The sequence below is a fragment of the Malaclemys terrapin genome, chromosome 7, assembly GCF_027887155.1.
Source record: "Malaclemys terrapin pileata isolate rMalTer1 chromosome 7, rMalTer1.hap1, whole genome shotgun sequence".
NCBI classification, from domain to species: domain Eukaryota; kingdom Metazoa; phylum Chordata; order Testudines; family Emydidae; genus Malaclemys; species Malaclemys terrapin.
The window spans coordinates 121,627,980-121,642,747 of NC_071511.1; the positions used below are offsets into that span (position 1 = coordinate 121,627,980).

Consider the following 14,768-nt stretch of genomic DNA (forward strand, 5'->3'; position numbering starts at 1 on the left):
CAAGGAACTAGAGTCCAGGCTCTAGCCTGAATATGAATGTCTATACTGCAGTTAAACAGCCCCTTGGCCCAAACCCAGCTGGCATGTCCAGATGTGGGTTTTTAATTACAGTGTAGTCTGTCCATTCTATCTAGGAGCTTACATGGCCCTTGTTAATGTAGGATCTCACAACCATTAACTGACTTTATCAACACACCACCCATGTGAAGTATTATCCCAGTCACGTACAAATGGGGAACGGAAGCACAACATAGATGAAAGGTCCGCTAAAGTCTAGGGGAGTTTTACCTTGCCCAACGTCATACAAGGAGTCTACAGTTAAGCTAAGAGTTGAACCCAGGTCTGCTGGAGTCCTAGACTAATACCCTATCCACTAAGCCATCCTTCCCACCTCGGCAGGCCCCTGGCGTATGAGTTGGGGAGCTCAGTGCCATGATTACAGCTTATCCAAACTGCCTACAAGCCTAGGTCATGAACCTTGTCAGAAGCAGGTCTTTGGTTCCATGCTACAGATTCCCTTAAACGCAGTTACACGCATTCAGCTTCACCTCTGAACATAACCCAAGCCATCCAGGGCACATGTCTGCCTACTGCCTATAAACCCATGGCTCATTATCTCCTACCCATACTACAGCTTCTATGGTATAATTAAATAGCTCTGATGATCCACCATCTGCTAATCCAATTACTGCTGTACAATCATGCAGGCACAATAGCAAAAGCCACTGGCTTCCCCACCTTGTTCTAAATAACAACCTGCTAAGGGGAATAATTGAAGGAAACTCATCTAACCTACATTACTTAAAGGAACCTGCAGTGTAGCTAATAGGATACTCCTTACTCATCTTAAGTTTTCATGTAGTTTCATGCAGGCTACACTTAACGATGGCAGGATTAAACTAAGCTCATTCTATAGAGGAGGCTCTGGGGAATACCAAGGGAACGAAAGGATGGGAGTTTCAATTTCTTCTCTTGCAGAGAATGAATTCTGCCACATATCGCTTCTGATGAATTGTCATTTTAGAGAGTTTGTTAATTTCCAACAGGCAGAATTCATAAAGAAGGATCTCCTTATCTTTCATGGCCGTTACTGAGTGACACAAATGGATCGCATCTAAATGAGTTTAGGAACATCTTGTCTGTTTGGCCCTGATAAGAGACTGCTTACTACACAGCATGGGTCCAACTCAGTCTGTTAAATAGAAGAACTGTTGTCTAACTTAGTGATGGGCAAACTTCCAAAGGCTTCAGTAAGTTCAGAAAAGCTAATCAAAATCTATCTGAACCTTCTTGGTCTAGAAATCTCACACGGGAAATGTCTCTTGTGATATTCTGGCTACTTCCTAATTGTAGTCAAACTGGAAACACCGCAAGAAGAGCCATGGCTTGTGGTTATGACCGAGGCTCTGATTTCAACCTAAAATCACCTCTGGGAGTATTTACATATTCTGCTTATTAAGGGCCGATTCTCCATCGCCTTGCTTCTTGTGTAGTCATTTACCCCAATGCAAAATGAGTGTAACAAAGCTATCAGGCCAGAACTTCTGCAAGGAAAAGAATTGCCAGGAGCACACCGAGAAGGGAATTTGTTTACAAATCTAAGCACGTGTTCTGGGATGGGGTTGGCGGCGGCAGTGTTTGCCCAGTTCCAGTGAAAAGTAAGCCAAGATTTCCAAAAACAGGAGCCTACCGTTAGAACTCTAAATCCTTATTTTATGTTGGATGTTCAAAAGTTCTCGATAGCAGCCTAGATCTGCTCCCATTGAAATTGAGAGTTTTACCAATGGGGACAGTTGGAGCAACACTGCGCACTTATGAAAATTCTACCCCTAAAACAAATGAAAAGAGTTGAGCAGCCAAGAACTCCCCCAAAAGTCAACTGAAAGCTACATGGTGTTCACCACTCGTGAAAATCGGCCCACTCAGGGCTTGTCTACACAGTGCGTTTGTCTGCACTAGAGAAGTTAAATTCTAGTGCTCCCAGCATGTTGCACACTGACTCATGTGGACCTTGCTGGCGTGAATTAAAAGTTCCCCAGTGCGTGCTAATGGAGAACTGTTTGAAATGGGACTACATTAATATGCACTAGAGAACTTTTAACGTGCATCAGCAAGGTCTACATGCACCAGCTAGTGCACAATACACTACTGTGCACTAAAATCTACTCCCTTCTAGTGCAAAGGCACCGTGTAGACAAGCCCTTATTTAGGAGCTTAAAGGGGCATTTAGGAGACTCTCTTTAGATTCCATTTTTGAAAATCTTGGCCGTAAACCTACCACACAATGACACGTATGAGAAACACACCAAAGCCACCGCTTTGGGCCCGGTCTCCATGGGGCCAGCTGGCCTGTGTGTTTCTAGATTGCCTCCTGTCTCCTGCTCAGAATCTATGCTCCCAGGCTTCAGCTGATATGTGTCCCCCTTTGCCTGTGCAGAGCCAAGCTCAATGAGGTCATCCATCAAACAAGAGTAGTGGGATACGCTTGGACCACTTGGACTCAGAAACAGAGCAATTAACGGAGTGCGGTGCAGAGTAAAGAAAAGCTAAATCAGACAAAACAAGGAATAAGCCTAGATCTTGCCACCCAATGGCAGGTGTGGACTGTGCCGCTGTAGACACGCCATCAGAACGGCCTTTGGTTTGCTCTGTCAAGCTCTGATGATCCCCATCTGCCTGAGGCAGATGCATTAATCAATGTATTAATTAAAGAGGGTTGGCTCTCCATGCCGCCTACTACAAATATCACCAAAGATTACCCTGGGACCCTCCACAGCCAAATCGCTGTCTCTCATGTACAAGCTGCCTCCATGCCAATATTTACCTCTGACCACACACTCTGTGGTCTACAGAGCTACCTTGGGAAAAGGATTGGCAGGGGGAGGGGCATACATCAGCCTGCCACTGCTCCCGCATGGCTCCGGGCAGAAAGGCTCCCTCTAGGGCAGTGAGCTGCCTCTCCCGGTGCGGCAGCTGCAGACAGGAGAGTCCCTGGGGCTTTTGGGCCTGCATTGTCCGATCTCTCCCAAGGAGAACCCCTTGGCGATTTCCTCCCCAGGGTCTTCCCACAGGGCAGGCTCATCAGGCCTTCTGTTTTCAGGCACATGGGTGTCCACACAGAGAGGATCTTCTGTGGGTGAGCAGAGTTACTCTAGATTACCCCGGGGGTGAATCGGAGCAGAACCTGGCCCCAGGAGCATGAAGTCCCTTAACAGATATCAGAAGGTAGTGCATTTCTGGGACCGTAATTCTTAGCCAGGGTAGAACTTGGGTCATTCAACTGAAGGCAGCAAATTTAAAACCAATAAAAGGAAATATTTCCCATCCCCACCCACCACACTGCAGACTATCAGCCTGTGGAACTCAATGCCATGATTTACCTCAATCAAGAGTTTAGCCAAATTATAAACCAAGGATTGGCTATCTATATGGATGAGACCATCCAGAGTTATGTTAGTATTGATTTGATAGAAGGGATATAAACGCTCATGCTTCAAGACATAAGGGAGGATTTAGGAAGACAATTTCCTTATAGGAAAGTTATTCCAAAATTGCCCACTTCGAGTTTTCTTGCATCTTCCTCTAAAGTAGCTGGCACTAGCCATTTTTGGAGACAGGATATTGGAGGAAATGGACCACAGGGCTGATACCATATTGTCATCCCGTGTTCCTTTTAGGAATTACATATGATTTGTACCATGGAGACTTATTTAAATGTATTTCCCCTAGCAATCACACTTGTTTCTTGTGGCCATTCTGCTTTCTTTGATAGAACAGCTTTAAAACAAGAAACCTATAGTACTTCTGAAAACAGCGTGGAGTACATGAGACTTTGTGAAAAAAAGTTCTAAATGGGATTTAAAACACACAATATTTATCCCAGAGACCTGGCATAATGCATTTAAGAAGAACGTCATAAAACTACATATTCATGCAACAAAAACCTTTAAGTACTTTTTCAGTACTTGAGAGCTTGAACTGTTAGCGACTAACTACTGAAAGCTTGAACTGTTAGCGACTAACTCACATACTAAATTCCTTTTATTCTTAGGTTCTTATGTTACTTTTATAAATTGAAGCTGTTATTCATCTGAGAGGATAAAAATGCACGAGAAACCAGCAAACATCTTTGTTTTTAGCCCTTACATAAACTGCAAACAACTTTGGTGTATTATCCAACCAGTGTTGTTGAGTTGTTGTGGGTTGGTGGCTGGTTTTTGGTTTGTTTTGGGTGGAGGGAGGGAGAGAGGTTTTTTTGTTTTGTTTGTTTTTTTGCAGGCTTCCCAGATGAAACTATTTCTGCCAAGATTCTGCCCTGGGCCAAACTGGTTATAAAACCCTGGATCACATTTGCAAAATGGGAAATGTAGCAAAGACATAATCTTAACTGAAACTGACAACTTGATGTTCATTTCCAAGCGGTCTCTCCACAGCAGCCCCTGGATGGTTTCTCAGACACAAAAAGTGAAGTTGTTTCCTTTTCAGAGAAGCTTCGAATTCTCTTGTGTTCTTTCTCCCTCAAGTGCTGATTCATCATTACAGCAGTCACATGCCCCGACAGTCTAGACCCTACGTAAACAGGGAGCAGCTCCTCAGCTGGTATAAACTGGCATAGCCGCATTGATGGAGCAATGCCAATTTACACCTTCTGGAGGATCTGCCCTACGGCTTCTACCCCATCCCAAGCTTTCCTAGAAAGAGTCTCTCTCTTCCTATGTTTGGCTATATGGCAGATGATTAATGCGGGCACGCCTCCCACCAATAAACGCAGATGTCCACCGATTCCCAGCCTGCTCACATCTGACTCAGTGATATCAATGTTTTAATCCTATCACACTTTACCCCGGACAACCCTTACAAGTCGGCGGAGGGAGGGAGCAGGAGGAGGAAAATGTCAAGTCTGTGAAAAAATGCGTATGGCCAAAAGGAAAATAGAAAATAAATCTCCCTCCAAGGTTACTCCAAATATGCCAGGCACCATCATAAACATCTGACCACAATAATGCAAGAGTATTGGCTATGCTGTCTATACTGTATATCATATATACTAGAGACGGGGAGGCAAAGTTTGCTCTGTGATGACTACGGCACAGCAAGAGAATTAACAGTCAGGATACATTGGTTTGATTCCCCGCCCCCATGAAGCAGGATTAAGTATACCTAGACCAGGAGTGGCCAACCTGTGGCTCCGGAGCCACGTGCGGCTCTTCAGAGGTTAATATGCAGCTCCTTGCACAGGCACCGACTCCGGGGCTGGAGCTGCAGACACCAACTTTCCAATGTGCTGGGGGTGCTCACTGCTCAACCCCCGGGTCTGCCCCAGGCCCTGCCCCCACTCCACCCCTTCCCCCAAAGCCTCCGCCCCTTCCCCCGAATGTGCTGTGCCCTCCCTCCTTCCCCCTATCCCCCCAGAGCCTCCTGCACAAGCAAAACAGCTGATCACGGGGAGGGAGAGGAGCTGGGGGCTGGACGGGGGGAGCTGACGTATTACGGTGGCTCTTCAGCAATGCACATTGGTAAATTCTGGCTCCTTCTCAGGCTGGCCACCCCTGACCTAGACCATCCCTCTCAGTGCATGCCAGGTGCTGTTAAGGAAACATCACAATAAATGCAGGTAGAGTTAAAAATATCTCCCCAAACCCAGAGCTACCTTTACAGAAACTAAGGACAACTCAGGCTAAACATTTCACATTAGGGTTCTGGTGGCTTGAACCCAGCACTTCAGATTTATGATAGCACCTGTCCTGTGATGGAAACACAGCCATACTATGCATAAATGCAGGGATGGAATTATTCCTTTTATCATGTAGCATGAGGACAAAGTTATTTTAACTCAGAAATGTCTAATGCAGGGTTATTTAATAGTCAATTGACATTTATAAAACTATGTTTTCTTAACGCTAGAATTGGCTGTAAAAACTCAAGTGATGTTTTCCCAGCACTATATAATGACACCATCTGGTAGTTAGCGATTAGTGGGTTTGCAAGAGACACACAATTTTTAAATGATCATTTTATTGCTGGCTAACGGATCAGGGATGCCAAGTAAAGCTCACCTTTGGTATGTCCAATAGGCCCTCATTGGACGATAAAACTGACACAGTCCCAGGGCTGTCCTCATTGGAGCTGGGGCATTTCCACTCCCCATTAGCCACTACAGAGAGAACTGAGAAGTGATCCACAGACATTTGCTTATTTCTAGATCTGAACCCAGATCATAAATTTTAGAAGCATTCGCCCCGCTCAAATTGTCTTCCTTATTCATACAACTCAGTCAGCATCTTCCTGATGGACCCGGGATAGAAGCTCAGAAATACGGCCAAAAGGGCCCTTGCCACTGTTTCTGCCTCACCACAAGCAAAACAAGGACTGAAAATCTCACAATAAAGCCAGTTCTCATGAGACCATCGGACAAGCATCCACACTCTCGGGCGTTTGTCTCAAACAACCATGAACTTCCAATCTCGGGTACCTTAGCACAGCCGCTGGCCAACCACAATTCACCACTTCTCACCCCCAAAGGCCATGTTAACACCACAGTGAGCTGGCCTGTGTATTTGGGCACTGCTGCCCTCTGCTGGATGGGCTCAGAACTGCTCATCTGTGTGTCACAGACCCTACACTGCCCAGAGATTCTCCTTTAGCTCAAGTGGCAGGGGCCAGTTTCACCCCTGCTGTGGAGTTAAAAATGTCTGTGGGGTGCGGTGTGTGAGCAACAACCACAAAGTTCCAAGATGGCTAGTGATTTGTTTTAGTGCCACAGAAAGAAGAGAAAGTAAAATCTGACAGAGGGAGAATGAGCAAAACAGCCGGTGCCTTTAGCACCATTTGTTATAAATTCAATATCGTTTCCCCTACTGCTTGTTAAAAACAAAGCAAAATCTAAGATAAGCGAGATCTGAAACGTTGCTCTGCAAAGAGAGACGCGTGTCCTATTTTCCTCCTCGCCCTATCCCTCCCCCACTTCCCTGCTGGCGTTTTCCATTCAGCTCCTTTGTAATTAGTGTACACTTCAGTGTCCTTTACAGACTGGGCGCGTTCCTGGTATTGACCTTCTCAGTGCTTCAAATCTCCCTGTGTCCATCGGAAATGCTGCACCTGCTAAATCCAATGCTAACTCCCCCCCTCTTCCGGCTGTTCCTGGTTCCAATTTGACAGTTTCGCCCAAATTATTTGATGGCATCTCTTAAGACCGCAGAACAGAGGGAGGGTGGCAAATAACTAAATATGACAGGTGAAAGGGGGGGGGAGGGGATCCCCATCAACTGCCTCCTATTCCTTGCTGCTCCCCAAGGTGGAGAGTGGTAGAAACAAATGGGTCCACAGGGGAAGCAAATGCTGGGGCAGTGCCGAGAAAGTTTGCTACTTCTGACATAGACTGTGCCTTCCGCACAGAGCATTTATTGCTGTGTGTGTGCTCTGAAAATATAAACAGGCCCTCCAGAGACAGGTGGATGGGAAAACAATATGTAGTTGTTCAGCTGACCAGCCAGTAAATGCAGGATACCTTATGGAATTCCCTCTTTTAGGGATTTACTTGCCAACAAGATGAAGGAATTTATAATCCACTGAAACTTCTCTTAACCCTTTACTGACTGGTTTGTTTTTAGTCTTTCTGATGTCCCAGTAGGGCCCCATTATTGTAGTGTTTGAGCACCACACAGCCTCTAATGAATTTTTATCTCGCAAAATCCCTGTGAGTCAGGGCAGAGCTGTTGGCCCCATTGTGCAGATGGAAAACGAAGGCCCAGAGAGGCTAAGTGACTAGCCCGAGGTCACACAGGAAGGCTGTGGTCATGCACAGACTTGAAGCCAGGTCTCCCAAGTCCTAAGCTAGTGGACAACCATTGGACAACCTGCCCTCGCCCCCTTTTTGGTACTAAGGCCCCAATTCAACATAGCATTTAAGCGGGCACTTGCTTTTAAGCACAGGTTTAAGTCCCATTGACTTGAAGTGCTTAGCTGATTAGGGATGGGATTACTTAGTACTGTATAAATCACATGTTTTACTGAAGAAACTATTTCCCCGACATTTTACAGTGTACAAAACATGATGTGGGAATGGTTTTTTTGTATCCCTCCACCTGGAAAGGCAGGTGCCTTAGTTACCATGAATTCAACTGAACAAGGCTTAGAAGAAGCCATGACAACTTATAAAACTGAACTCAAATAGTCTCTCTTTACCTAAAAGTGCCACAGATTTAAAGGTGATTATCTCGGGCTGCTCCAGGGATACGGCCCCAATGGAATATGGGGAACTCTGCTTCCCATTGCTACCAGCTCCCATTTTTAGCCCCATTGGGGTCCTGAGACATTAAAGGCTTTAAAGCCATAAGGACATATGGAGGTCATATGTGGATACCTTTCCTCATGCTGAGGACCACCTTCCTTCCCGAGTTGTGCTAATCAATTCAATGAGACAACACGTATGATAAATTGCTATTACATAAGTAAGGGTATCAAAATCTAGTCCTTTCTAACGCAATAGGCCAGACTCTCTGGGTTAGGGTGATTCATTCTACAAAACGGCAGGTTATAGTACTGCAAATGTGCGGTGGCTCTGGACAGTTGAAAGTGCTGCTACAAGTCAAGTGGTATCTTGACAAAGCTGCTGAAGATTTCACCATTTGATGCAAGAGGCTTATCCGAGCCGTTAATAAAAGATTCGGAGGAGCCCAAATTCGCAACTCCTTCTAAGGACTAACGTAGGCATCTCTTTGTTGCTGTTACTTCACGTCTCCTGGAAGCTTCAAGTAACACAATCTGATGACTTAGCTTTTTACCCCCCGGTGGAACACAAAGAGCAGCAGCGTATGTTCCTCTGAAATTTACAAGATCCTATATATTCGTGTTCTACCCACTCCACGTAGTAATAAAAAAAAAAACCCGCACGCTTCCCAAGTTTCAGTGTGTTCCTTTCATTTCTTTTCTTCCCCCCACACAGCTTACAAGCTCAGAACAACAATCACAGCTTGCAGCATAATAAAAAAGAACTCCAACAGCCAAGAGGAGTTATTATATTGCAGGGTTTCAATATCCTTGACCCTGGCATTACAATAAGGTGGTTCAAATCTTGCCCACTGTGCGAACAACCTAATTTGTTCTCTTGGAAAGTTTATCATCACTGGGATACTGCTGCCTCTGAGTGGAAAAAAAGCTTTCTTGCCACTCTTTCCTTCCCCCATGCAAAGGCTATGACACCAGAAGATGCATTAAAAACTCCAAACTTTTTTTAAAGAAACTCCTAAATCAATCTCAGGATTTTGGGGACCAAACTCATGAATTTTGAATACCTGGGTTTGGCAGAACAGCAATAATTCTAGATCCCTGGGCCCCTCAGAGCCTTCTTTGGTGTATGATAAACATAAACATGCCATATTGTCTGCACAACACAAGAGGAGCTTGATGGACCACTCACCAGTAAAACCTGTTTGGAGTGATCCGCTCATGCATTAGCTGCCAGCGTCTTCCAAAATCCATAGAGCTATACATCTGAAAGACAAAAAGAAATGAACAAGAGTATAAATAGCAGGAAAAGGGAAGTGATTGTTGCCCTATCGGGGATTAAAATCATCTCCGAGCTCCCCGAGGTCACAGTATAGCTAGATTGATAATGCAGGGCTACATCATTAACTAAGGAGTATTGCAGAAAAGGATCTGGGGTTTACAGTGGATCACAAACTAAATATGAGTCAACAATGTAATACAGTTGCAAACAAAAGAGAACATCATTCTGGGATGTATTAGCAGGAGCGTTGTTAGCAACATACAAGATGTAATTCTTCCACTCTACTCAGCACTGATAAGGCCTCAACTGCAGTACCGTGTCCAGTTCTGGGCACCACACTTCAAGAAAGTGGACAAATTGGAGAGCAACAAAAATGATTGACGGTTTAGAAAACATGATCTACGAGGAAATATTGAAAAAAATGGTGTTTGTTTATTCTGGAGAAGAGAAGACTGATGGGAGACATGATAACAGTCTTCAAGTGCACAAAAGATTGTTATAAAAAGGAGGGTGATAAATTGTTCTCCTTAACAGCTGAGGACAGGACAAGAAGTAATGGGCTTAAATTGCAGCAAAGGCGATTTAGGTTAAACATTAGGAAAAACATCCTGACTGTCAGGGTAGTTAAGCCCTGGAACAAATTACCTAGGGAGGTTGCAGTTGTTGAAGGTTTCTAAAAACAGGTTAGTCAGGGATGGTCTAACAAATACTTAGTCCTGCCTCAGTGCAGGGGGCACTAGATAGATGATCTATCAAGGTCCCTTCCAGTCCTATATTTCTATGATTCTATTAATCACACTGCCTGCGACAAGTTAAGACACTATGCCTGCCTCTCAAATTTTACCTTTGAGATTCAAAACCAGTGTTAACTTACTTCCCCCCTTTAACCTCCCCAACACCCTCTTCACACATCTCTGTGCTTCCTGATTTCAGCTGTCAGCACACTCACTCGTATTGCAATACCAAAAAGCAGGCGGTTCCCATGGGTTTTTCAGCCTACAGAAAGCATCTGAAATCTCACCCCAAAATGCCTATTCTTTAAAGATTTCTAGCTGGATTTTGCCTATTCCTCAGGGTCAGGTTAGGAGGGTGAAAAGCCCATTTATTTTTATATGGAGTATGTAGTGAGGAGGCATGGCTTCCCGCCGCCCCAGAGGGGGAAGAGCCCATTTGGAGGCCGGAGTGGGCGGAGCTAGGGAGCTCTGAACCCGTCCCTCAGAAGGTCAGGTGGCGACCCGGAAGTATAAAAGCTCGCCCTCACAACTCAGTCAGGCCCCAGCCACCGGAGAGACCAGACGTCTCCAGCCTAGCTCATGACTAGGAAGACCCTACGGCCCAAGGCAGCCACCAGGACTGGCCGGGCCTGCCCTGCGCCCGCTATCCGACCCCAGTCTGGCTGCTGCACTGCCAGAGCCCATGTCAGTGTGTTGCGGCCAGGATCCCCACTGACTACGCAGCGGGCCGTCTGCCGCTGCTAGGGCCCCGGGCTGGGACGCAGTGGAGTGGGAGGGCCTGCGTCCCCCCTGTCCCCCAACCCATGGGTGGCAGTCCCCCCTTCTCCCAGGCCTTTTGAGGCTTGGGTCTACTGTTATTGCTCAGCCCTGACTCAGGGCCTGAGCTCCTGACACAGTCTCATTGCCCGCCCTGAGCAGGGCCAGGCTTACCGTGTTCTTCTACCTACAGCAAGAGCTGCCGAGGGAGACCCACAGCCGGACAAGTTTCCCCAACTCACCAGTGTGTAGTAAGCCGGTGTGGCGCCCCGCTGCCCCGGAGAGGGCCGAGCCCCGGCAAACTCTTGTACGGAGCAATATACTTTTTTTTATACAGTCTGAAATACTATGGTGACTGATTACATATACATTCCTAAAATTAAATTAGATTAAAAATAGATTAGATAGCTCAACTATGGAGGCATAGGTAGCAACTATAGCTGAAGTCACATTGTGAGCTGCATATAGGTAGGAATTAAATCCTTTCCTTATGTATGAAATGCAATGTGTAATAGCCCCATATTTACAACTCTTAGGGCAGGGCCTACATCTTCAGAAAAACTAGAAGTCAATCTATTCAGTAGTATAGGCAGCTAACAATAGGGTTACCATTGGTCCGGATTTACCCGGACATGTCCTCCTTTTTGTGCTAAAAATAGCGTCCGGGGGGAATTTGTAAATCACTCACAATGTCCGGGATTTCCCCCCTCCCTGGCAGAGCAGAGCGAGCGGCTGGGAGGGCTGCAGGGAAGTCCCGGGCTGGACTCCGGAGCAGCTGTAGAGGAGCCGGATCCGCCCTGCATTCTGAGCCGGCAGCTCCTCCTCCTGCAGCCCAGTGTCCCGGTCCGGCAGCACTGTGCAGGGCCAGGGACCGGGTTTTGTTGTGCTGGGGAGCACAGCCACGTGTCCGGCTCGCACAGAGCCCAACACCCTGTTCTGAGCAGCAGGGTAAGGGGGCCAGGGGGCAGGAGAAGGGGCAGGGAGGTTCTGGAGGGGGCAGTCAAGAAACGGGGGGGGCTTTTTGGGGGGAGTGGAGAAAGTTTTGGGCAGTCAGGGTACAGGTAGGGGGTAGGGTCCTGGGGGGCAGTTGGGGGGGGTCTCAGGAGGGGGCAGTTAGGGGACAAGGCACAGGGAGCCTTAGGTAGGGGTGGGGTTCTGGAGGGCAGTTAGGAGCAGGGGTCCCAGGAGGGGGCAGTCAGGGGACAAGGAGCGGGGGGATGGGGGGCTGGGAGTTCTGGGGGGGCTGTCAGGGGGCAGGAGTGGGGAGAGGGATCGGAGCAGTCAGGGGACAGGGAGCAGAGGGGTTTAGATGGGTTGGGAGTTCTGGGGGGGGCTGTCAGGGGGTGGGGAGTGGTTGGATGGGGCGTGGGAGTCCCAGGGGTCTGTCTGGGGGTGGGGGGGTGGATAAGGGTTGGGGCAGTCAGGGGACAAGAGGCAGGGAGGCTTAGATAGGGGGTGGAGTCCTGGGGGGCAATTAGGGGCAGGGGTCCCAGGAGGGGGCAGTCAGGGGACAAGGAACGGGGGGAGGGTTGGGGGTTCTGGGGAGGCGGGAAGTGGGAGGGGCAGGGGCGGGGCTCCTCCCGTCCTCTTTTTTGCTTGCTGAAATATGGTAACCCTAGCTAACAATGGCTCCTTTTTTAAATTTAAACTTGCAGTCTAATGTTTCAGAGAATATCAAGGTTGAAAGGGACCACAGAAGGCCACCTAGTCCATAGTCCAACCCTGTGCTCAAAGCAGGACCAATCCCTGACAGATTTTTGCCCCAGATCCCTAAAAAGCCCCCTCAAGGATTGAACTCACAACCCTGGGTTTAGCAAGTCAATGCTCAATCCACTGAGCTATCCTTCCCTTGGGTTCCCCCTAGCTAATAAATGGCTGAGTTGTAGTCCAAAGGTTCCATCTAGCTCTAGACTAAATGCCAGATGTAGGCTAGTTTTATAAATATCCTACCCATCATCACAATCTATTTCCTTTCTATACAAGTCTACAAACACCCACCATCCAATTACTTAAAACTTACAGAACACAGGCAAGCTTTACTCCAGCCTTAAATTACTCAGGTTTGTAGGAAATACATCTGATTTTAAGAATTATCTATTAGCTTTAGTGTAAAGTAGACACATAAGAAATAGCAGACTGTTTTGAACAGGGAGAAAATAATAAATTCTGTTTGACTAGAACACAATTATGTTGAACTTTGATTATAGAGAATGTGTGCATGGATAAGAAGTGTTAGGGAGCTGTTTGTATGACAGGCAGAAGAGGGAGATATTACAGAGATAGAGAGACTATATATTGGTAATTTGAAAATTGTAGATCCTCAATAGAAAAATTATATGGTTGGAGTTAAGGTTTTGTTTGAGCTCTGTTTTTGAGTAATTGGATTTGTGGACCGGAGGCAGGTCCAGCTTCATAGTGGAAGGAATTGCATCCTGTGATGCGTAGGACAGAATTGTTGATAGTCATTGTTATGTATGACTGTGAAGATAAGTAATATGCAGGAGCGGCAGAAGGTCCCTAAAAGTGTGTGGGGGGAGGCATTGGGGTGGGAAAAGGCAGGGCGGAGCATGGGGGGGTTGAGGGAAGGCGTCGAGTGGGGACAGAGCCTGGGGCGGAATGTGAGTCGAGCATCCCCCAGGAACTCAGGAAGTTGGCACCTCTGGAGATTTGAAAAACGCATTGATTTCCTTGAAGTCTCTCTTTTCCTTTTTGTCCACAAGCACTTCTTTTCTTTCACAAGTCCACAACAGCATGGCTATGGACAGCTCGGTGGCAAAAAGCACCTCTCATTTGAACTACTCATCTGCCCTACAGTGACTCATTCAAAGAGCTTCTGTCTGTCTATCAAGTCAAGAGCCACAGACCAGCTGCTGTGTACGTTTTTCTCTCCTTTGAATTAGATCTCAGATTGACTGATGGTAGAAGGATTAAATTGAATTTGTAGCCTTTAGGCAGCTTCAGATAAGAGATAAGAAGGATAGTATTCATTTGGGGCTCTTTGGTTTATTTACTTCTCTCTTTATGTTTAGGGTCCACTATGAATGTTAACCAAGAGTAAATCATTGAGACGAGGGACTGTCTAGTAGTGGAAGAGACACAGCAAGCCACTGAAAGGTCTCTTTGGCCCACTTCGCTTCCTCACAGCTTGTGTGCCATTATTTATTGACACAAATATAAAGGTTAATGTTGAATTACTGAATAAAACGCAATAAAATAAAGGTTTTTGCAAGCCTAAAAAAAAATCACGCAGGCCTGTGTCTTCTGTTCACCTTGTTTTGGGAGATCAGAGGTGCACTTTAGAAGCGATGACCAATTAAGTGGCGACTACAATAGAGAATAATTTGCCCTGAGGTTTTATACAGGGTAAAAAAAGAAAATCAGGTCTGTTTGGTGCAAACTTTTATTTTTATATATATATATATATATATATAAATAAATTCTCCCACGTCCCTTTAATAACTAATAACAGTTGGCACTTACACCTCCCCTTTCATCCAAAGAGCTCGGGTCATTTTACAGACAATGATTAAACCTCAAAGCATCGTGGCGCAGATGCCCAACGCTATTTAGGCACTTACCTGCCACTGAGCCCCCATCCATCCATCCAACCAACCCTGTTCAGGCCCATGCTGAACTTTAAGTACTTTGTTGAATAGGGATAGACTTGAGCACGTGTCTACCTGGTTCTCTGAACTGGACCTTTGTGAGGTAGGGCAGTGTCATTCTCCCAGTTTTACATACTGGTTTTGATCACCTGACACAGGGGTTCA

At 46.4% G+C, this 14,768-nt stretch overlaps 1 protein-coding gene across 1 annotated transcript in view; it reads right to left on the reverse strand.

Moving 5' to 3' along the window:
* SORCS3 (sortilin related VPS10 domain containing receptor 3) overlaps nucleotides 1-14,768 on the reverse strand; it is a 471,405-nt gene that overhangs the window by 148,747 nt on the left and 307,890 nt on the right. The window contains exon 5 of the mRNA XM_054036301.1: nucleotides 9,419-9,492. Coding sequence (XP_053892276.1) covers nucleotides 9,419-9,492 — 74 coding nt within the window. The remainder of the gene's footprint in view (nucleotides 1-9,418; nucleotides 9,493-14,768) is intronic.